The following is a 22,749-nucleotide window of genomic DNA, read 5'->3' as shown; positions in this document are numbered from 1 at the left end:
AAAACTAGTGTTTTTTCGCACGTTTGTCGACCTCTTTTTTTACCGCATTTTCCACCGGATCCATTGAATTTCACCCCACCATATATATATATTGTTACGCCTGAAGTAGGGGTACGGGGGTTTATTGAACGGAAGCTGGGATGGCGAGGCCGCACCGGATAAAACTGGCGAGAGATCTTCTTCTTCCCAAGTCCACACTTCTATTCCCTCTTATCAATCCGGCACATACACGTCGTAATATTTCCCCCTTCGCAGACGAAGCGCACCGCGCGTTTCATGCATCGTCCCGCAGTCTAAAAGCTTTGAGGCGAGCCACATGGGTAACCTCGGTCTTGGTTGATCGTCTCCCACTAGCTGTCAGTCGTGCTATTTTATAATCTACTGCACTGAGGCGCTCAAGGACAACGAATGGGCCAGTGTAGTGGGCGAGAAGTTTTGTGGACAAGCCACGCTTGCGGATAGGCTTCCACACCATTACAAGGTCTCCCGGTTCATATGTGACGTGGCGGTGTTTGCTGTCGTAGCGGAGCTTTGAGCGGTCTTGCGATGCTATAGTACGCAGGCGGGCAAGACGCCGAGTTTCTTCTGCAAGGCATAGTGTTTCAGCTAATGAAGGATCGTCATTGTCATAAAACGAAAAGATAGTGTCCAGGGTATAACGAGGGGGTCGAACGTAAAGAAGGAAGAAAGGGCTGTGGCCGGTGGTTTCGTGTTGGGCAGTGTTGAAGGCATACGTGATGAACGGTAAGACGTCGTCCCAGTTCTTGTGATTGGACGCCACGTACATTGAAAGCATATTCACCAGTGTCCGGTTCGTTCGTTCAGTAAGGCCATTCGTCTGTGGATGGTAAGGTGTCGAATGACGAAGTTCCGAGCCACACATACGGAGCAGTTCCTCAACAACGTCTGCCGTAAACTGACGGCCGCGGTCGCTTATTATGACGCGAGGAGGTCCGTGGCGCAGTATGATAGAGTGCAGGAGAAAGGAGGATACTTCGCCAGCAGTCGCAGATGGCAGGGCGGCCGTTTCGCAGTAGCGGGTCAGGTAATCGGCGCACACTACAATCCAACGGTTGCCTTTTGCCGAGCGTGGAAAAGGGCCCACGAGGTCAATGCCAACTTGCTCAAAGGGAGTGCTGGGAGGCGTCACAGGCTGTAGAAGTCCAGCCGGAGCAGTCGTGACTGATTTGTGCGTCTGGCATTGAGTGCAACTGGCCACGTACTGCTCAACTGACTGGCGCATGCGTGGCCAGTAAAATCGCTCCTGTGTACGAAGGAGTGTTCGCGTCATTCCCAGGTGACCCGAAGTTGCGTCGTCGTGCATGGCGCGCAGGATGGAGGAACGGAGTGTGTGTGGCACCACCAGCAAGAAGCGGGAACCCGTGGCCGAGAAGGTCCTCTTGTAAAGTAATCCTTCACGAACGCAAAAGCGTCCGGCCAAAGTGGACGCTCGTGCTTCAGCAAATAATGGCTCCAAGCTGACATCCTTCCGCTGTTCATTTTCAAAGGTGGTCTTGTCCGGGAATACTGGAGTCACTGACGCAATTAGGTGATCGAAATTGTCGGCATCGCAAAGTGTTGTAGTAAGCGGCATCCGCGAAAGGCAGTCAGCGTCAGCGTGCTTCCTGCCACTCTTGTATGACACCGTGAAGTCATACTCTTGCAAGCGGAGGGCCCAGCGTGCCAGGCGGCCAGATGGGTCTCGGAGGCTTACAAGCCAGCACAAGGAATGATGGTCTGTGACCACTTGAAAGGGGCGACCGTACAGGTATGAACGGAATCGCTGTACAGCGAAGACGAGTGCCAAACATTCTTGTTCAGTCACTGTGTAATTCCGTTCTGGTTTACTTAAAGTTCTGCTGGCATACGCAATGACATGTTCCTTTCCACTGTGTCGTTGTACTAGAACTGCACCTATGCCAATGCCACTGGCGTCAGTATGAACTTCGGTCGGCGCCGAAGGGTCGAAGTGCCGGAGAATGGGCTGCGATGTGAGTAAGAACTTGAGTTGGTTGAAAGACGTCTCACAGTCATGTGTCCATTCAAAGCTAGTACCTTGACGTAGCAGATTGGTCAAGGGGAAGGCAACGTCGGCGAATGCAGGAATAAATCGGCGAAAGTACGAGCACAGGCCTAGGAAGCTGCGAAGCTCTTTCGTTGAGCGAGGTGGTTTGCACGCTTTCACAGCTGCTGTCTTGCTCGGGTCAGGCCTGATCCCATCTTTGTTCACAAGGTGCCCAAGTACTAAGGTTTGTCGCTCGCCGAAATGACACTTCTTCGAATTAAGTACAAGGCCAGCGTTTCTAATGCATTCCAGAACAATGTCCACGCGTTCGTTGTGCTCACGAAATGTGCGCCCAAAGATCACGATGTCATCTAGGTAGCACATACAGACATTCCATTTTAGGCCACGCAGAATGGTATCCATGAACCTTTCGAATGTGGCAGGAGCATTACATAATCCAAACGGCATCACGTTAAATTCATAAAGTCCGTCTGGAGTTATGAAAGCAGTCTTTTCCTTGTCCGCTGGATGCATGGGAATCTGCCAGTAGCCTGAACGTAAATCGATAGACGAGAAGTATGACGCCGAATGGAGACAGTCCAAGGCGTCATCAATTCGTGGAAGAGGATAAACATCTTTCTTCGTGATGGAGTTCAAACGGCGATAGTCGACACAAAATCTCCAGGTACCGTCTTTCTTTTTCACAAGGATCACAGGAGCTGCCCAAGGGCTCGATGATTCTTGAATGATGCCCTTTTGGAGCATTTCACGCACTTGATTGTCTATTATCTTGCGCTCGGACGGCGATACTCGGTACGGTTTTTGTCGGATTGGCTGTGCTGTTTCTGTATTTATCCTATGGCGTATACGAAATGGAGGAATGGAAGGCGTATGGTCACTCTGGGAGAAATCAAAAACTTGCAAGTACTTTAACAAAACGTCCACAAGCATTCTGCGCTTGTCGGCAGTCAGCGCCTTATCAACCATAGGTAAAACTTTCGAACTGTCTGAGCAGGCGGTCACTTGTTCATCCCGTCGAACGTCACTGAGGACAGCTACTGTTGTTGGCGAGTATTCTTTAAACGACGCTAGCTTAAGTCCTCCTGGTAGTAGCACCGGTTCGTTTGAATAATTCGTTGTCCAAAGGTCTGAACGACCTTCACTCACTGAAACTATGCTGTGGGGTACCAACGTGTTCTTCTTTATACAACTTAGATGGAAAGGCTCCACTAGCGCATCGAAACTGGTCTTATTGTCGTTAATATGCGAAGAAGCTACTGGAACGCGCACAGCACAGAAGGCCGGGATAACGGTATCTTCATAGACTCGGAGCGCACCGCTTTCCGTACCCGAATTCTCGATAAGTCCATGAGGAACAGCGTCACTTATGATAACTTCGCCATTTCGACAGTCTACAGTGGCTCCGCACATTCGCAAGAAATCTATGCCTAGAATGATGTCATGAGTGCTCCGCGGAAGAACCGTGAATTCTGTCACAAACACTTGATCACTCAGTAACACTGCCGCGGTACAAACACCAATCGGACACAACGAGTTGCCGCCCACGCCACAGAACGTTATCGCTTTCTCCAACAAAAAGGTCACCTTTCTTCCCAAACGAGCTTTGAACGCAGCACTCATGATCGACACAGCGGCTCCAGTGTCCACCAAAGCCATCGTATGTACACCATCAACAAAAACTTGCACTTTGTTTTTAAACATAAGCACCGGTGGAGGTATCTCTTCTTGCAGCGAATCACCAGCGACCTCACCCCCAGCGGCCGCGCTGCCTAGTTTTCCGGAGGCGGCGAAGGGTAGCGGCGCCTAGGAGACGGCGACCGATTGGAGCGAGGGGCTGGCGGGGGTGTCAGACTGCGGTCAGAGGCTGGAGAACGGTTTCGCAGCGGCCTTGGTGTCTCGTAAGATGCGCTTCCAGGGAACGTTGGTGCTTGTGCAAAGTCGGACAGGTGGGATCTCGGTGGGCAGTCGTACCTCGGCGGCTGCCGGTAGTTACAGTACCTGGCAATGTGGCCTTCGACGCCACAGTTGTAGCAGATGGGTAGGGGTCGCTCGCCGAACCACTGCTGAGAGCGCTGGGCTGTGTAGGGTCGCCTAACCGAATATATATATATATATATATATATATATATATATATATATATATATATATATATATATATATATATATATATATATATATATATATATATATATATATATATATATATATATATATATATATAAAGAGAGCCCTAAATAGAGCAACATATGTGTGTTGTTGGTTGCTTATCAGCCATGCCACATCAAATACAAGTATCATGGCTGCTGTCGATTGTAACTGCTGATGATTTTTGTTTTTTGGTTAGACTGCTTTCTGTATTAAAAGGTCTTAGACATAACTAAAAATCATTCTAAAGAATCATTACCATATATAATCCAGCCAGTGCAAAAAAGAAAAATCACACTAAACCAGCAACAGTACTCCACTTGTGTTACTACAATGTACAATTAAACTGAGCACTTGATAAAGCTCATGTGGCTTGCGCAAATATCTAAGCACTCACAGTGGGCCTATTACACTGCAGTAATCTGTCTACATTACTAGTGGACTACACTAGTATGCAAAAATGCAATGCATAGTCACCTGTATGGCAAACATCAGTCGTAGCAACTCGATGAGCACATCCTCGCTGCCCAGCTCGACACAGAGCAGAGCCAGCGTGGTGTACAGGGCTTGGTAGTTTGTGGGAAGGTTGTTGGACAGCTGGGCGTTCTCGTAGATGTGGCTTAGCAAGTCAGGTCCGTTTTTCTTCATGAACACTGTGTCCTGCCGCGAACACTTCTCTACGTGCAGTTCACCCACTGGGTCCTGCGGGGCCGCGAAAATTCACCGAGTGTTTTATGTATTCATCAAGACAATTTGACATTGGAAGTCCTATACAGGCGAACCTACTTATAACAATACCCGTTTTTATAATATATTGATAAGAACTATCACTACAAGGAAAAACAAGGGAAGCGCGATAGAGAATGAAGACAACGTTGCCTCCATTGCTCGGCCACGTCATTCGCCAAGGGGTCGTCGGGGTTAGGGGCACTGAGCAAAACTTGGATGGACAACAGCACCGTGCGGATCTGGAGCGCTGGGCTCCACTTGTCTTTGAGTATGTCCAGGTATATACGACTTAACTTGTCTATGTTGGGGTGGTAGATCTTTGCCATGAAGCGCACTTTGGGAGCAAGCATCGGGTACTCTTCAGGAAGAAACAGTTCCAATTTAAACACTCCTCCTTCAAACGGTGACCCTTCGAGACCGGCTACGACAACGTGAAAGTACCTCGCTTTCTGTTCGTCCGGAATTGCACTAATGCCGGGCACTGGTTCGGCCATGAGGCGCTGCGTTTCCTTGATGATTCTCCTCGATAATCCGGACATAGTGCGGGAATTACTACGATTATTTTATCCAAGGATGGAACAAAGAAAGCACAGCGCCTAGCACCTCCATCAAATTGTTACACAAGGCAAGGTAAATTAATGGGGTTTTTTAATGGGCAAGCCACTGAACCTCTGCCCACAACCCCAACATACCCAAGCGTCCCTTTAAATTTATAGTGTGCTTTATCGCAGCACAACGTTATGACGTAGGGTCAAGGGTGTAGCAGATAATTTCTGGAGGAGGGAGGGGGGGGAGGCGTTGATTTCGAAGTGGGCACCCCTTTGAAATGGTCATATTTCACTCTCTATGCCATGGCAAAAAAAAAAAAAAATTGGGAGGGAGGGAGGCATGGGCCTAATCTGCCACCCCCTGCCTGGCTACGCCTCTGCACTGCGGCATAGCTGACTTCAGAAATTTGCTACGGCGCGGATGCAACAGTGCCTTCTTTTAGAATATTCAATCAGCCCCTTTAGACTGTCATGTAGTGTGACAGCTTATGAAAAAAAGGTATCCTCAATTGAGCGTGAGTAAGGGCACCTTTCTGGCTTTACCTGGCAGTTTGGCATGACGCTCAGATGTTTGAGGTTCTTATGCCTGTCGAGCAGTGTGTGAAGGATGTTCTGCACCAAGAGGCGCACGGAGGGATCTCTGGCCAGTGACATGCGCAGCAGGGACTGCAGGAACGCCGTTGGAAATGCCTGGCTCAGTTGCACTGTCCGATACTTTTGGCCCACCTGCAAGCGTCAAAAACATGATGTGTGAGGGGAACATGGAGGAAGCTCAAAGCAAAAAAAAAATTTTTAATGCAATAGCTTTAAAGAGCTCTTTTCGCAGAAATTCCAGCATCGATGTCATTGGTTGTGAGCAAAAAAATCATCATCTTGTGCATGACCAAAAAATTGAGAAATATGCAAATAAAATAAATGATAAAAAATTCTGGGTCCAAGTGAGGATCGAACTCGGGTCGTTTGCGTGGCAAGCAGTTTCTACCACACAGCCACGTGTTTGCTTGTGAATGCAATAAAAACAACTTCCTAACTTCCTTTGCTTGGAAATGCAATTAAAGTAATTTTCATGCTTTACAAACACATGTCCTGTATACATGCTTCACAATACAACATGAAATAATGCAGTAATAATGCATAATACAAGCACACATTGCCATCGAGTGTCAAAACGTGCGATTATCATAATGACTTCATAGTTTAAAGTGGGCCACCTACTACAAAAGGCACCCACGTTACTGTGCCTATTCCCTTTAAGGCCACGTAGTGGGTGCATAGCAAGTTCGAAAATACTTCATACCCTAAATGCTTGAAGTACGAACTAGGAACAGAATATTGCTATCGTTCCAACTCTTAAAGGCGAAGCTTAAGGGTGCCCCAATTTTTTTAACATGGGGTGCAGCTGGAGTTAAAGGGGCCCTGAAACACTTTTTTGAGTAACCATGTAATTAATTCACTGGAAAAGGGTATTCACTCACAAATTCAACGCCGCAAAATTTTTAAGAATCCATCCAATACGAGTGGAGTTACAAAGATTTGTCACATGCTGCAATTGTATTCTCTTTTCTCTCGTCCCGACGGAAGCGCTGGAAGCTAAGTAGGGAAGGATGGAAGGGGCAAACAAAAAACGTCACTCGTGCCTTGTGACCTTGAGCACTTTTTTTCTTTTTTTTTTCAATACCCAACTTGTTAAGTGCGATCCCGCGCGCACGCGTGGACAAGTGACAGCATCTTGCGGCAATCTCTGTAACAACCGAGCTCGCCATGTTCAAATCAGCCAATAGCTGATAGATGGGCTTACTACGAGCGATTTTTGGGCTTATTCCGTGATTTGTCGAGAGAAGAGAAAGCAATTTTTAGCTGACCTTGATGATTTATTGTGAATTCCAGGCCGCATGCTGTGCTATATTTTTTCGCTTGCGTGTTCTCGGGAACCTCTACTACCGATCGGCAACGTTTTCTGACCATGCTCAAAAAGTGTTGCAGGGCCCCTTTAACGTTTCAACAAGCAGTCTCGTTTTCTTAAAGGCAGCAACTGCTTATCTTAGAACGTGTATGTCTTCGCTTCCTACTACGCTTGTGCAAATAGTAAATTTTAGGTTTGGCGTGAATTCGAAGGGATTGATGATCTGGTCAATAATTTTGAGTCGAATCCAAACACTGTACATCACATATAAAAAAATGGGCACATTTGTCATGGCCCAATCAACTTGCACAATATATATAAAAAAAAAGAAAACTGAAACATGGATCATGCAAATGTTTTTTTTTTTTTTATTCAAAGGAAGTGGAAGCAACTTTGAATAGTATCAGGATTTGGCTTTCGGCAGAATACTAGTGATAACCTGTAAAATATGTTATGCTTGAAAATTTACTATACTTAGAACATATAAGCGAGTAGTATAACAAGCTTTTAAACTTGAAAAAGGATGAGTCGATGTGAGGCTATGACATTTAACCTCGAAGTGGGGCTTCGTGGCAGAGCAGATTTTCCCTGGAAAGGTCTATTTATGGTGTGGCAACACCATCTTTGCAGGTTACTCGGAGAGACCAATGATTTGGAGCGCTTGAGGATTCCTGCACCAACGGGATGATAGACTCTGTCGCGTGACTCCAACGCATCATCGCCACCCTACGCACGTCGTCTGCAGCCCACCACTGTAAGCCTACACTAGGCTACACTAGCCGACACCGGAAACAGCGTTAGCAAAATGTTTATTTGGCCTAATTGGCTCATGACTTCTGAAGAAAAAAATTGTAGTGCAAGGCAACACAAGGACAGAAAAAGAACCAGCGTTTTTTTTTTTTTTATTTTATCCATCTTGTTACCTGCTGCCAGCCTTCCATGAAGGCCTTAGGCAGTAGTGGGGCATAAATAATTCACACAACACAAGCTCGAAAAAAGAAAAAGATAAAAGGAAAAAAAAGGGAAGTACATGAAGTAATATACTGCAAAACACTGACATTGGCAAACATGCAAAAATAATAAAATGAAACAAATTCTGTGGCAGTAAGCGCTCCCAAAACCCCCAAACCACCCATATTACAAATACCCACACAGCATAAAGCACATACAAGCATTGATCCTGTACTCGCATAGCAAAAAAAAAGTTTCAGCATTTATTCGAACATTACAAAGCAAGTGAATTATGTTGAGTTCTTTGCCTGTCCTTGTGTTTTTTTGCACTGCAATTTTTTTCTTCAGAAGGAAAACATGCAATGATAGTTTTTTTAAGAAGGTGCTTACCGTGAGGAGTGACTTGAGCATAATGTGCTGCAGCAAGACCTCCGAGTTGTCTTTCAAGTTGGGTGCCACACCGCCGTCATGGGCATCAAAGCCCTCGTCAGGACCCTGGGGTGCGGGCACCTTTCCAAGGATGAACATCATGATTTCGATCTTCTGGTAGTCGGGCAAGTTGTTGGCAAACTCGCCCAACGTGGCAATCACTGCCTCCTGGAACTCTCGCTCGTCCTCAACATCACTCCCATCCGAGCTGTACGCACAAGATGCAAAACGAGAAGGTTATATGCAGCTGGCCAAAGATTTAAAGGGGTCGAGTAGAGTAGCGCAGAAGACGAGACAAAGAAATGGCCACCAAGACACCGCGCTCTATGGGCGTCATTGTGTTCGACCCTTTTTCTTGTCTCGTGCACTACACCACCTCGCCTGACAACCAATGAGCACTGTGTTAGATTCAACAATGTACTTTACGATCCACATGTTCACTAAACACTCTCACATCCTTCATTCTCTGCACCACATATCTAACATGTCTGACTTCTCACCTCATCTTTCACCAACCATATTCCTGCGTGCGACACGTTTTCTGTGCGGTCATGCTTACGCTAAACATTCCCTTCAGTGCAGTTTCTGAAGGCTGTCCAAAGAGGCAGACTTCTTGGCCGACCCTAAAAGAATGTTATTAAGAAATTTAAACTGCACATAAAAAATTAGGGGGTACTACAGCCGGGAAGAACTCGACAATCTATTTAGAACAGTTGGAGCTGTGGTCGGAACACGCGGCCTTATCGTCACCTAGCCACTTCAGAAGCCAAATTTTAAAGAAGCCTAAAGCTCTTGAAGCCCCTAAAGGACTTAGTACACACCACCACCTCGCGGCAGGCGAGAAGTCCACTGACCTAAATTGTGCTTGGAGGTTGCTGGTGGATGCACCAGAGCCTCAAGGATCTTGGTGAATTGAGAAAATACACACGAGGAACAGAACAGACGTACTGAACTGCACATAAAGTGGACCTCCTACTGGTGAGTCTAAAGCTACAGCAAATAGCAAAAATTTTGTCGCCCATTTGTTTTGAAGACGCTGAGAATAAAATACATAACTCAGTCCAGACCTAAGCCGAAAATCACAAAAACATTGCCATGTCGTCAATCATGATTTTATGTCGCCACGGGCATCTCAAATTTGCCAATTTGGCGAAAAGTAGCCACCAGTGACAACCCTGTCTATGTGATGATTTAATGCCAGAATAAAAAATATTTGATCAGCGTTTTATGATTTGCCAGTAACTCTTTATTTAGTCTGTCACTTTTGCAATGTAAGTATGTGCAAGTAATGCATTTCTTGACACCTGCCAATGCTCACCTGCGGATGGTGATTGAATGCCGCAGGTGATTGAGCAGTGAGTGGAACACTTCGAGGACCGAGGGCCCAACACTTTCTCCGGCTGCGATGGTGACGATGTGGAAGAGCACCTTGACAATGCCAGTGCGGACCTTGGGGCCCTTGGAGACGGGGGTACCCTGGTCCTGATCGGTCTCGTCCACAGTGCTGGCACCAGTTTCAACTCGGTACATCTCGTCCAGGTGGTTCATCAGGATTTGGATCACCGCATACGAGTACTGTGCCTGGGAGCATGCACGTAAAAAATATATACAGACTCTGAGGACATTCTGCACAGAGGCATTATCTTCTATCAAAAGCAAAGCATCGTTCTAGTAATAGACCTTGCCTTTAAAAGTAGAATGCAATAGCATTGTCGGGTCATGCTAGCAATGCTTTCTCATTTGCTTGCCATACTTCACTTTTTGTTGGACACCTCAGCAGCCCCAGGGTCGTGTGCTCAGATTTGGGTGCACGTTAAAGCACTCCAGGTGGTCGAAATTTCCGGAGCCCTCCCCTACGGCGTCTCTCATAATCATATGGTGGTATCGCGACGTTAAACCCCACATATGAATCAATCAATATCACCTCAGCAGCCTAATTAGTGAAGGAGCATTTGTATGCACGACACTGCCCGTTGTGAACTCTCCCAGGGTGCCTACAGAAACACCAATTGCAAAGTGACCACTATACCACAATTCGCCATTTTTCGAAGTCGCAGAGAACCCACTACACATGTGTAAGGCTGTATGCATACCTAAGCAGTTCGCACCCTTTGTTCAGGATTTGGATAATGGTGATGATAAGGAATTACGGATGACCCTTTTGTAATGGGTAGGCAGCTTCAAGTCATATACTCGTTACGCAATTCACAGGTATGACAGCCAATTAAATTTCACACTTTTGCCCCGCAACATGATATCAGTTAATGCGACTTCTTATATGACATAATGCTTGCGTAAGTTCCTTCTTTTTTAACGAAAAATTTCAAGCAGTAATGTGGCTACACGATATGATACTTAAATGCCCTACAATATGCCTGAGTTCGACTTGGTCTCAAACCAAGATATATTTACTTGATGCATCCATCAGGATTTTGTGCATTGCGGACAACACCGCTGATGTCGACACCTCATTTCGTGTGACATGGGTCTTTTAACGCTACCATATTAAAAGGGGCAGTTGAATAATGTGCAGTTTGGCAAGCGTTTCACTTGCCTGTATGGAGTACATGATGATCTTGAATGTGTACACAGAGAAGGTGTTGGGTACCCAGAGTTGGTGGTTGTCCAGGTGCCTGGACAAGCAGAACAAACAAATAGTGCTCCCCTCTGTTCGCCCATGAGGTGACTGATTGGTAGCAAAGTGCAGAGCTGCTCATTGAACAGAGGTATAAAATATCTCCAAACTCACTCTGATGTTTGGAATGAACAGAAATAATTAGTGAACAGAAATAAGTGCTCATAATCAGTAAAGCTACACATGCCCATATCTCATACAATGCAAGGAAATCTAAATAACTGGGCAGATTTATCAAAATAATTAGAAAAATTTAACAGAGTATCCTGACAGAATAAATTTTCATTTGTAATAAATCATTAATTACCCACCTTCAGAGCTAGAAACCTGGTTTGCTCAAATGTGCAGCAGTTAATTATTTGGAGATGTCTGGATAGCACCCAGTTGCAGTTGCCGTTTTCAAACTTTAAAAAAGAAAAAGAGTTTGAAAATGTGGCCTAGTAGACATTTCTGCAGCTAGCTACTTAGAGAAGTGCATTTTGTTCCCTGGCCAATGATGATTCGAGGCTGTGCAAGATCGCTACTCACTTCAGAACTGGCTTGATGACAGATGCGATGTGACCGTATGTGGCTCGCCCCATGACTTCCCGGAAGCAGTTCTCGGCCAAGGTGACGGGTGTCTCCACTTGGGGACTATCTGGCGTCTCCGAAGCCCGCGCACTGGCAAACATAAGAAAGCAGTGGTACAGATTGCTTAAGTGTAACTTCCAATTCTCACAAAATAACTGCTCATATCTTATACCAATCTGTTTTCCTTCTTAAAGCGAAAGCTGTGTCTGCTGATGTGAAGGTGCCCTTGAACAAGGCAGCAGTGTGAGCATGAAACGGTACAAAAAATCGTGTGACCTTTCAAGCATGTCTTGAAGCACACAGGCTGAGAACTCATCATTGCAAAACTGTGAAGCTGAGGCGATAAACAAAATAAAGAAGACGATCCCTTAGTAAGGCAGATGTCATGGAGAGCTTTTGCAGAGTGTTGTCAGCTTCTCGAAAGGTATAAAAGAGTGCCGTTTATATCATTGAGCCAACTGACGGCTGTTGAATAACACGGGAAGATGCTGAGCCAGGGCCTAGTGGATTGAGCAGTAGGCCAGAGAAGTATGTAAATGAGGCCCAATGAATTATGCTTCTGATATGACGTATCAGTCTTTGATACATCACCAATAAGGCCTCCAAGTCGTCTTAGTAATAGCGTAAATGACCATCGAAATTTTTTTATAGCGTTACAGAGCACTTAAAGGAGTTAGCGTAAGCAATCTGGCGGCGTTATGGGCGATTTCTCGCTGTGCTTACAGTAGCGTTATGGCCAACGACACTTGCGAGAAGAATTTGAATGAGAGCAAATCAAAACCTTGTCTTGGCAGTGCCGCCGACTTCTGCGCTTTCTTGATGTGAGTGAATGGAAGGAGTTCTTGCCTTTTCTAAGCTGGAAGGAAATGAAGAGAAATAGTTTGCTGCTGCTTATAGCAAAGTAAAATAGCGTTACTGAACAGTATAGTTTGGTACAAAAATGAAACAATAAGGCTAAAAGCTGTGTTGGCCTAAAGATATCTTAGCACGGTGGTGCACAAAAGAACGATAACGCGAAAGAAGGAAAACAAAACATAATACAACCTAAGGCTATGCCAGCATAAAGCTATGTCAGCCTAAAAGTTATTGCCCATGTCGATTAATCAACACCTTCTCAAATCAGGGCGAAATGTAGCGCCTGTTTTTCTTGCCGATTCATGGCATTCATGTCAACATGAAGACATGATGAGTTTCCATGCTCTTATTATTACAAGCTAGGCAACAGAGAAGCCTTAAAGCAGCCAGAGATCAAACAGGACCCCCCGAAAATGCAGCTGAATTATTATTTAGATGTTTATCTTCAGAGGGCCCCACTATTTCTATTGAAGTAATAGCAGTTTCAGTTGTAACTGCATTGAATTCTATAGTAAGTTTGCTTATTTAACCATAGCTTGGCTTACCACCTGTCCAGTGTCTGGCTAGCAAAACCAGTTTATTTTCAATATATTTTCTTAAAGTTGAGAGAGTTGTAAAATGCCAGACCATGGAAACATCTGTCAGGTGAACAGAGTCGGATGGAGCAAATGTGGTACACCCTCTTTAAACTTGTACCATAGCCATGGAATAGGTATCTGTCTTGCTGGAGACAAGATTTGGATCTTACAGAAAAAGAAGGGTCATTCCGCAGGCTTCATGTTCTTTTTGGCAGCAACTCTTTGCGCGACATATGGAACACTCGCCCTTTCCGGAAAAAAGTTTGTCATCTGGCCATAAGTCGTAAGAAATGGACCGGCTCTTTGAAAAAATGTTACCGTTCACAGACCGAACGTCCTTCAACCCAAGGCACAATCCTGTAAACATTCTATAAGCAAACAAAAATATCTGCTACAAGCGATTGGTCGAGGTTTGCATGGCATCCTCCTTTCTCAATGTTTGCGCGAGCCTTGGCCAATCATGTGTGGCAAGAGACATTTGCGCTCTGGAAACTACGCACACCTAGTGCTAATTTGCAACTTCAGCACACTTAGCTTAATAAGCTAAAACTGCAGCGTTGTTAAAGTGTTGTGTACTGCCAAGAGCAATAGGTGCAGTGATATAGGGTGCTTAGATCCTTTTGCTCCCCTAGTACTGAACACTTATTTATTGCTTTTAGCAATAAGCGACACTTGAACAAAAGCTGCAATTTTAACTTTTTGACCCAAATGCGCTGAAGTATCAGCTTTCTGGCAGTGTCGGTTGGCTGAGCTTCATGAAATGATTGAGTGTAGCTAAAAGCCAGACATTTTCTTCCCCTTCTACCCAACTGCATACAGAGCATGCCTATAAACAATTAAATCAATTTAGTGCTGTTATGTTGCTATCAGAATACACACACACAAACACACACATGCATACACACAGACACACACTACAGTGCTTCAGATTAACTTTACCTACACAGGCTTCTTTAATGTGCATTGAACGTTAAGACATGGTGATGTTTTTAAATTCTGCCCCGATCAGATTACGACTGTAATGAATAGGGATCAAATTTTCGAACTCATGCCCAGAAACAAAAAGTGGCAGCCTGTAAGCCATTGCAGCATTTTTGCACGAATCGAACCTTCAAACAATGAGAAGTAACCATTATCAAAGATGCTTTTAAAAGCTCCACGACATGTTGAAGCCCTTCGTTGTTCCTTATTTAGTTTGGACCTGGCTTTAAACAGATCAAGAAACTATTTCACTATGCAATACTGCCTACAGCTTCTAGCTCTAGGTTCAATGCCATGACATAAGTGGCAAGTGCACATCCTGCCACACTCCATGGAGCAATCAGTTGGGAGGCAAGTCTTCAACCATTTGTCTACACAACTCACTTGGCATCCTGCATGTTGAACAGCAGCGAAGGCACAATCTTTTCCATGTGGGTTTCGTCCCAGATATTCACCTGGAGGTCGTCACTGACAGTCTTCCGCACCACTCCTTGTAGACCCCGTAGTCCCGCTAGACGCAGCCTACAGACACACACAAGAGGGACTCGTCTTGAAAAGCCCTGGCCCTAAATGTCTGAAGCTTTGCTAGCCTGGACATGCATTAGAAATAGTGTACAGATCAGACGACAAGACAAGGACAAATGCAAAAGCCTCGTCAGTGAACGCTCCGCTCAATGCAATCATTTCTGCCGTCGCTTTCTCATCCTACACTCATGCCCAGAACACAGGTCTCTATAAAAGGTTTTTCAAAATGCTTGATCAATTTTTATTAGACTTCCCAGTTTATGTATAAAGCTGTACTGATTTTAAATATGCACATATTTTTCTAACACAATATACAGTTTAAAAAATTTCATCTGCTTTGGCACGTATTCTTCTAAACTGAGAAAGTTAACAAGTAAACTGGAATATTATGACAATTTATTATGAGTGCTGTATACAAGAAGACAAAAAAAGATGTTCTGAGCCCATCTGAGATAAAGTTATGGCATGTTGAACATTCGCAAGTGAGTCAATGTCAGGCTGCAATTTCACTCGCGAATGTTCAACATACTGAAATATTACAGTTATAATAATAACCTTTCCAATTTTCCTTTATGCACTATGATTGACTCTCTACCCCACATTTTTCTTCAACCATTTAATTAACAATAGGCAAAATACTTAAAAAAAAAAAACAGGTTCAAGAGTTCTTACTGTTTCCTCAGCTCGACATCTGGATTGTTGTCGTGACAGAGGGAGGAAAACTTGGACACAAAGAAGTCGTACCGTCGATGATATGATGGCGTGTCCTCTTCTATATTGGCAAACCTAACAAACTGCAAGCGTGGGAAAGAAACAAATCCACATGCTAAGTGCACAGAATTAAGCTGGCACTTGACTAAAATGAAAAAAATATGTATCTTTTTGTATCAAAACCTGGTGTGTTTGGCTCAAGGAAACAGTGCAACAAAAAAAGAAAGCACAAGTTCGCTTTTACATGCACCTCCAAAGTTATGCAAGCTATTACAATTTTCAATATTCAGGGTGTTCAGGGTGTTTCAGCTAAATTGTGCCACATGAACTTTTTGATCTTGCGCATTCAAAAAAAAAAAAAAATGCTGAATGACAATTAAACTGGGCAGCTATCTTGGCATGGATGAATTAACCCCGATTGCTGAACAGAATTAAAACTGTTATAGTGAATATTTATAATTAGGGGCTTTAAAGATTAATTAAGTCATCTTTGTTATCTTCCCAGCTTATCAGATCAGAAGTCATCTTAGCGTGAATGAAATATTCTGATGTTTAAGAAGAGCTACAACTTTTGCATTGAAGGTTTTTTGCTAGAGTTGGTAAGTGAAAGTTTAATTAAACAAATTTTGTTAATTAGGCAGCTTGGCAGATTGGAAAAATATTACGACATGTTGTGTATGGCTCAGAACAATAAGAGCCAAACCTCATAAGCACGAAAATGCACGCGACAGCGACGAGCGACGAAACAGGGCGTTCCCGCGACTGTCACGTGCTTGTTTTCGCGCGATCGCTCGGTTCTCCAGATTTGGAAACCGTCGCTCGTCGCCCGGAAGTGCTGGGCTCAAGCAGCCAATAGCGAAAAACCGAAAAAGACAAACACTACATAGGAGCACGTGACCCTGCCCGAGTCACGTATGCGCAACAAGAAATAACGCAATGTTTATTACGCATGTGCATATAAAAAAGTGCTGCAAGGCAATAATAAACACTTTCCGTTTCATTACACAACAATATATCTTATTTTTAAATTGCATACCGCTCGCTACGCGGTTTTCTTGGTGCGAGTAGACGGCCTCATGCCAGCAACAGTGGAATTCGCTCGCCGAAGCCGTCGCGTGAATGAGGTATGCCTGCGCTAGCGACTGATCGCGCGAAGCCAATCTACGTCGCGTCCCTTGTCGCTGTCACGTGCATTTTCGCGCTTATGAGGTTTGGCCTTAATGGGGTCGATTTAACACGCATAGCACATGTGCTTGTTTTTGTAATACTAGGCAAAAGTTAGCTGAAACATTCGCTATAACCCACTGCATTGTCCTTAACATCACACTGAATAACTAAAAACAGCAGATGAATGATTTAAAATGCAGAGGCAAAGATGGTCAAGGACACAACTTCAGTCACCTATTAGCAGTTTATGCCCTTCAAGTGGCGCTTGTACAATAGACCTCTACCAGGGTACGTCGCAGCGTGACGCCACCGGCGCACATGCAGGGCAGCCGTTGGCAAAACATTTCCGCTGGAGCCTAAGCGTGGTACAGTCGCGCAGTGCCTGAGACAAGCTTTTTATTTTTTTAAATGCCTAAACTTCAGCTTACTGTGGCAAGATTAGATGTGGTAGGTGCTAGAGAACATCTAGGTATGTGTTAAGCTGCGTGACGAAATACCTGCCACGCTGGCTGGCTGTTTATCTTAATAAAGTATAAGCACGTGGCGGCCCGTGCTAAGAACATCAGCATCGTCATCGACATGTGCAGTGCTTGTTGTAGCATGTAGTGTGCGTTCAAAGACATGGACAATATTGGTTCATCAGTATGGACACTTTAAATATTGTGTGTGGTGTGTGCTGTGTGAATAACAATGCATATTGTTTGGGAAAATATCGACACACATTTCCGGCAGGTGGCAGTAACTGGCTGTCGATGAAACTTCACGATTCAACATTTCGGTCAAGGTAAAAATGCGTTTGACACAATAATCTGCGGGTGGGTACATCTCCGAGCTGAAATATGCGACGCATTAGCTATTTAACATGTTTTAGCATTGCCGAAGCTGGGCCATATATGCTGCGTCATATATGCTGCACCATGAAAACTATGCAAACCCAGTAAATGTATAACTCGTATTACCGGAGACCTCATACATCCTAATGGAAATAGCAGAGAGATCTTGTTTCTCATATACTTGGTGCCTTTTATGGCTTGATCTTTATGAAGTGAGAATGCGCAATACAAATTGTGTATCAGGTTTAAAAGAGCAAAGTACGTATACAAATACGTTGTAGTCATCAGATGCAGTGAGGTAACTGCGCAAGAGAGCACCTATATCATTAAGTTTTCGGGTTTGGATCCCACAAACTTTCTGTGGGGCATGAGGAATGCTGTAGGGGAGAACTTCGCTATAATTTTCATGGGCATTTGTTAACCTCAGCCTAACACACACGTGCACAATGTGTTTCTTGTCTTTTTTTCTCACTGATCTCAGATCATAGCTTTTCATAGTGAGTGAGAATGTTACTTGTGACCTCACGCACAGCAGTTCGAAACCATATTGCTGCCAATGTTGTATCTTGTTTAAAACTGCAGTGCACGTGTCACGACGGATATTGAGTGCATTCACATTTATGCTGCACAAATATTTCTCAAAGCTCCAGTCACCGTGAACATGCAGAACATTCACTTTCGAACATTTTTTTTTTGTAACTGCCATCTACAACGAGCAAATTACCACATGTTAAATGAACATGCCCTGTAGGCAGTGACCCTTCCTTTTAAATCTTACGACTTCAGGAAATAGCTATTCACATAAATTTCTGTTGAAAGAATGTTTACACACGCAGCAATGCTATGCACAAAGATCCTGCTGGCGGAACTTCTTGCCAACCATTACCTGCTCTGAGGAAGAGGATGGTGGGCGGCGTGCTCACAGCAACGTCGCACTGTTTGCAAACAAGGAGAGGTGCATTGTGCCCAGAAACTTCGGTGGTGTGTCACACACTACGTTTTTTTAAATGGCTTGAAATGCAGTGTTCACATTGTTGGAGGCCACCTGAGTAGACAGCTAATGCTCATTTAGCTTCATTTTGTTTCTTATTACTGCAGGGAATCCGTAACCTGCTGCAGGCGCTACCATGCTCCACGATTGCTCGACGTGCTGCGTTCTAGGACGGGCAACAAGAATTTTTTTTATGTTGCAGGAAACGAGTGCAACTAAAAAATCAAACTGTGCATGAATTCTGGGCCTAATATTTGTTTTTGTTTTTTATGCAAGAATTGAAGCTTACTGATCACAGTATAATCATACATATATTTAATTTCATGCTAATTAACAGTAATTACTAGAACAAAGACAACACAACACATTCCTTCATTTTCCTTCCAAGCATTCAATACTGAGCCCCTTGGAATCTCGCCATCATAATGTGACGCATCTCCAGGCAGTCCATTGTAATTCGCCCCTGACGGGGTTATGGGAGGAAAACGCACCGACTGAGTGGCAAGCAGCTGTAAATCCGGGTTCTGACACTCCAGCAGTCGCTGCACCATCTTGAGGAAGCTTTCGACAAACAGGTTGAGACTCTGGGCATGGCAGGCGACCAGAAGCTGGTCCATCGCCTCCATCGAGATCTCGACGTACTTGAGCCGGTGGCGCGAGATGTCGCGCGACACCCGCAACGCCAAGTACTCGCCGATGCGGTCCAGCTTTTCAGGTGAGGAGAGCGCATAGAATGTGAGCTTCTCCATGTTATTGCGCACCAGGCCATCCTGAAATAATTACGCAAAACAATGAAAATAAGCAAAATGAGATACTTGTGTGAATATACGAGCCCTTTGAATATTGGAGCAAATACTACAGTATTCGAATTCCCTTTGATTTAAATTTAAATATTCAATCAATCAATCATCTCTTTATTTCAGACAAGTGTATGTCTTGGATACAAGGGCAAAAGGCATTGGAAATTTCTATGTATTCGAAATGAACGAATAAGTGTACATTAGTCCGCATGTAACCGCCTGTAAAAGTGGTTACACTGCAGTGAAGGGGTGCTATACAGAAAATACACCCATAAAAAAATTCGCACTGACGTGAAGCGCTAATTTAAAGGTTAAACGAACATATTACTCTCACATCTATTCACCACTTAAGTTTAACAGCTTGTTATACCGGCTTATATGATCTAAGCATAGAAAATTTTGAAACGTAATATATTTTACAAGTTATCACTTACATTTTACCAAAGTCGAATCCTGCTAATATTCAACTTTGCTTCCACTTTCTTTGAACCAAACAGCATGACATTTGCACATGCCTTTTTTCAATTTTTAAATAAATATTTTGCACGTTAGTTGGGTAATGACAAATATGCTCACTTTTCTTTATATGTGACAAATACCATTTCAATTCAATTTGAAATTATTGAACAGCACTATTCATTTTGTGAATATTCATTATGGTGCGGCAATGGCATATTGATTAGAGCATCCGCCTCGCATGCAAGAGGTCCGTGGTTCAAATCCCGGTGCCGCGCAGTTCCCAACCGGATTTAAAAAAAAAAATCCGCGTGTTAATGGAACTGCGTTAAGAGGCCTGGGGTGCGGCCTCACCTGTAACCACCCCTGGGAATGCACTCCCTCACCAGAGAAGGATTGGCCACCCTGGTGCAGTATCTGGCCACTACCTCCCACATGCATACGTCAAATAACTCACGGCCCTCAGTCCCCAGCAGCTGCGAAGCAACTGACCAGGGCGCCGGTCAGATCTGCAACGCAGCAGAGGGTGCTAAGAATCTCTGGATCTGGACAGGCCGCCATTGGAACCTGAACTTGGCAACGTTTAACGCTAGAACCTTATCTAGTGAGGGAAGTCTAGCTGTACTATTCGAGGAGCTAGAAGGAGTTAAATGGGATATAATAGGGCTCAGTGAGGTTAGGAGGACAGATGAAGCCTATACTGTGCTACAGAATGGGCACGTCCTTTGCTATCGGGGCTTGGCAGACAGAAGAGAACTGGGAGTGGGGTTCCTAATTCACAGAAACATAGCTGGCAACATAGAGGAATGCTATAGCATTAATGAAAGGGTGGTAGGTATTGTAATTAAACTGAATAAAAGATACAAGATGAAGGTAGTACAGGCTTACGCGCCTACATCCAGCCATGATGACGCTTCAGTTGAAAGCTTCTATGAAGACGTGGAATCGGCAATGAGTAAGGTAAAAACACAGTATGCTATAGTGATGGGCGACTTTAATGCAAAGGTAGGAAAGAAGCAGGCTGGAGACCAGGCAGTAGGAGATTATGGCATCGGCACTAGAAACGCCAGAGGAGAGCTACTAGTAGAATTCGCAGAATGCAATAATTTGCGGATTTTGAATACCTTCTACCGAAAACGAGAAAACCGCAAGTGGACATGGAGAAGCCCTAATGGCGAAAATAAGAACGAAATAGACTTTATAATGACTGCACACCCTGGAATCGTGAATGATGTGGAAGTGGTTGGCAAGATACGATGCAGTGACCATAGAATGGTACGGTCTCGAATTCGCCTAGACTTGAAGAAGGAACGACAGAAACTGATACACAAGAAGCCAATCAATGAGCTAGCACTGAGAGGGAAAGTACAGGAATTCAGAGTGTCGCTGCAGAACAGGTACTCGACTCTTAGTGAGGAAACCAACCTTAGCGTAGATACAATGAATGATAATCTGATGAGTATCATTACGGAGTGTGCAGTGGAAGTTGGTGGCAGGGTAGTTAGACAGGACACTGGCAAGCTTTCCCAGGAAACGAAGAACCTAATTAAGAAGCATCAAATCATGAAAGTCTCAAGTACAACAGACAAAGTAGAACTGGCAGAGCTTTCGAAGTTGATTAATAGGCGTAAGGTATGCGATGTAAGAAGGTATAACATGAAGAGAATCGAACACGCTCTGAAAAACGGAGGAAGCGTCAAAGCAGTGAAGAGTAAACTTGGGATAGGCAAAAGTCGGATGTATGCACTAAGGGACAAAGAAGGCAAAATAACTACCAATAATAATAGGATAGTTAAAATAGCAGAGGAGTTTTACAGAGATCTGTACAGTAGCCGAGACAACCACGACCTTAATACTATAAGAACTAGCAGTAACCCAGATGACACCCCACCAGTAATGATAGAAGAAGTCAGAAAAGCTTTGGAGAGCATGCAAAGAGGCAAAGCTGCTGGTGAGGATCAGGTATGATCAGACCTGCTGAAAGATGGAGGACAGATTGTGTTAGAAAAACTAGCCGCCCTGTTTACGAGGTGTCTCCTGACGGGAAGGGTACCAGAGTCTTGGAAGAACGCTAACATCATCTTAATACATAAGAAAGGAGATGACAAGGACTTGAAGAATTACAGGCCGATCAGCTTGCTCTCTGTAGTATACAAGCTATTTACAAAGGTAATTGCTAACAGAGTAAAGAAAACATTAGAATTCAATCAACCAAAGGAACAAGCAGGATTTAGAACAGGCTACCCAACAATTGACCACATTCATACTATCAATCAGGTAATAGAGAAATGCTCAGAGTATAACCAACCACTATACATAGCCTTCATAGATTACGAGAAGGCGTTTGATTCAGTAGAAATATCAGCCGTCATGCAGACACTGCGGAATCAGGGCGTAGATGAAGTATATATAAACATCCTGGAAGAAATCTACAGGGGATCAACTGCTACCATAGTGCTTCATAAAGAAAGCAACAGAATACCAATCAAGAAGGGTGTAAGGCAGGGAGACACAGTCTCCCGAATGCTATTCACCGCGTGCTTACAGGAGGTTTTCAGAAGCCTAGAATGGGAACAGTTAGGGATAAGAGTTAATGGAGAATACCTTAGTAACTTGCGCTTTGCCGATGACATTGCATTGCTGAGTAACTCAGGGGACGAATTGCAACTCATGATTACAGAGTTAGACAAGGAGAGCAGAAAGGTGGGTCTTAAAATTAATCTGCAGAAAACGAAAGTAATGTACAACAACCTCGGAAAGGAGCAGCGCTTCGAGATAGGTAATAGTGCACTTGAAGTTGTAAAAGACTATGTCTACTTAGGGCAGATAATAACCACAGAGCCTAACCACGAGATTGAAGTAACTAGAAGAATAAGAATGGGGTGGAGCACATTCGACAAGAACTCTCAAATTAT

The 22,749-nt window shown here is 44.3% G+C and overlaps 1 protein-coding gene across 3 annotated transcripts in view; it reads right to left on the bottom strand.

The window, feature by feature from the left end:
- The window catches only part of stmA (Protein EFR3 homolog stmA), a 35,117-nt gene that overhangs the window by 8,021 nt on the left and 4,347 nt on the right, over positions 1–22,749 (bottom strand). For 2 of the 3 annotated variants that reach the window (XM_037415419.2, XM_075873056.1), the window contains 10 exons: positions 19,070–19,348; positions 15,549–15,670; positions 14,736–14,873; positions 12,719–12,793; positions 11,896–12,027; positions 11,287–11,365; positions 10,051–10,313; positions 8,694–8,940; positions 5,993–6,175; positions 4,650–4,874 (listed from right to left, as the gene is read on the bottom strand). In XM_037415419.2, coding sequence (XP_037271316.2) covers positions 4,650–4,874; positions 5,993–6,175; positions 8,694–8,940; positions 10,051–10,313; positions 11,287–11,365; positions 11,896–12,027; positions 12,719–12,793; positions 14,736–14,873; positions 15,549–15,670; positions 19,070–19,348 — 1,743 coding nt within the window. The remainder of the gene's footprint in view (positions 1–4,649; positions 4,875–5,992; positions 6,176–8,693; positions 8,941–10,050; positions 10,314–11,286; positions 11,366–11,895; positions 12,028–12,718; positions 12,794–14,735; positions 14,874–15,548; positions 15,671–19,069; positions 19,349–22,749) is intronic. The other variant, XM_037415418.2, reaches the window with a different exon arrangement.

Source organism: Rhipicephalus microplus, chromosome 9 (genome assembly GCF_043290135.1).
Source record: "Rhipicephalus microplus isolate Deutch F79 chromosome 9, USDA_Rmic, whole genome shotgun sequence".
NCBI classification, from domain to species: Eukaryota; Metazoa; Arthropoda; class Arachnida; order Ixodida; family Ixodidae; genus Rhipicephalus; species Rhipicephalus microplus.
Note: the sequence above shows the minus strand (reverse complement) of the source record. Positions and strands in the feature narration are given on the sequence as shown.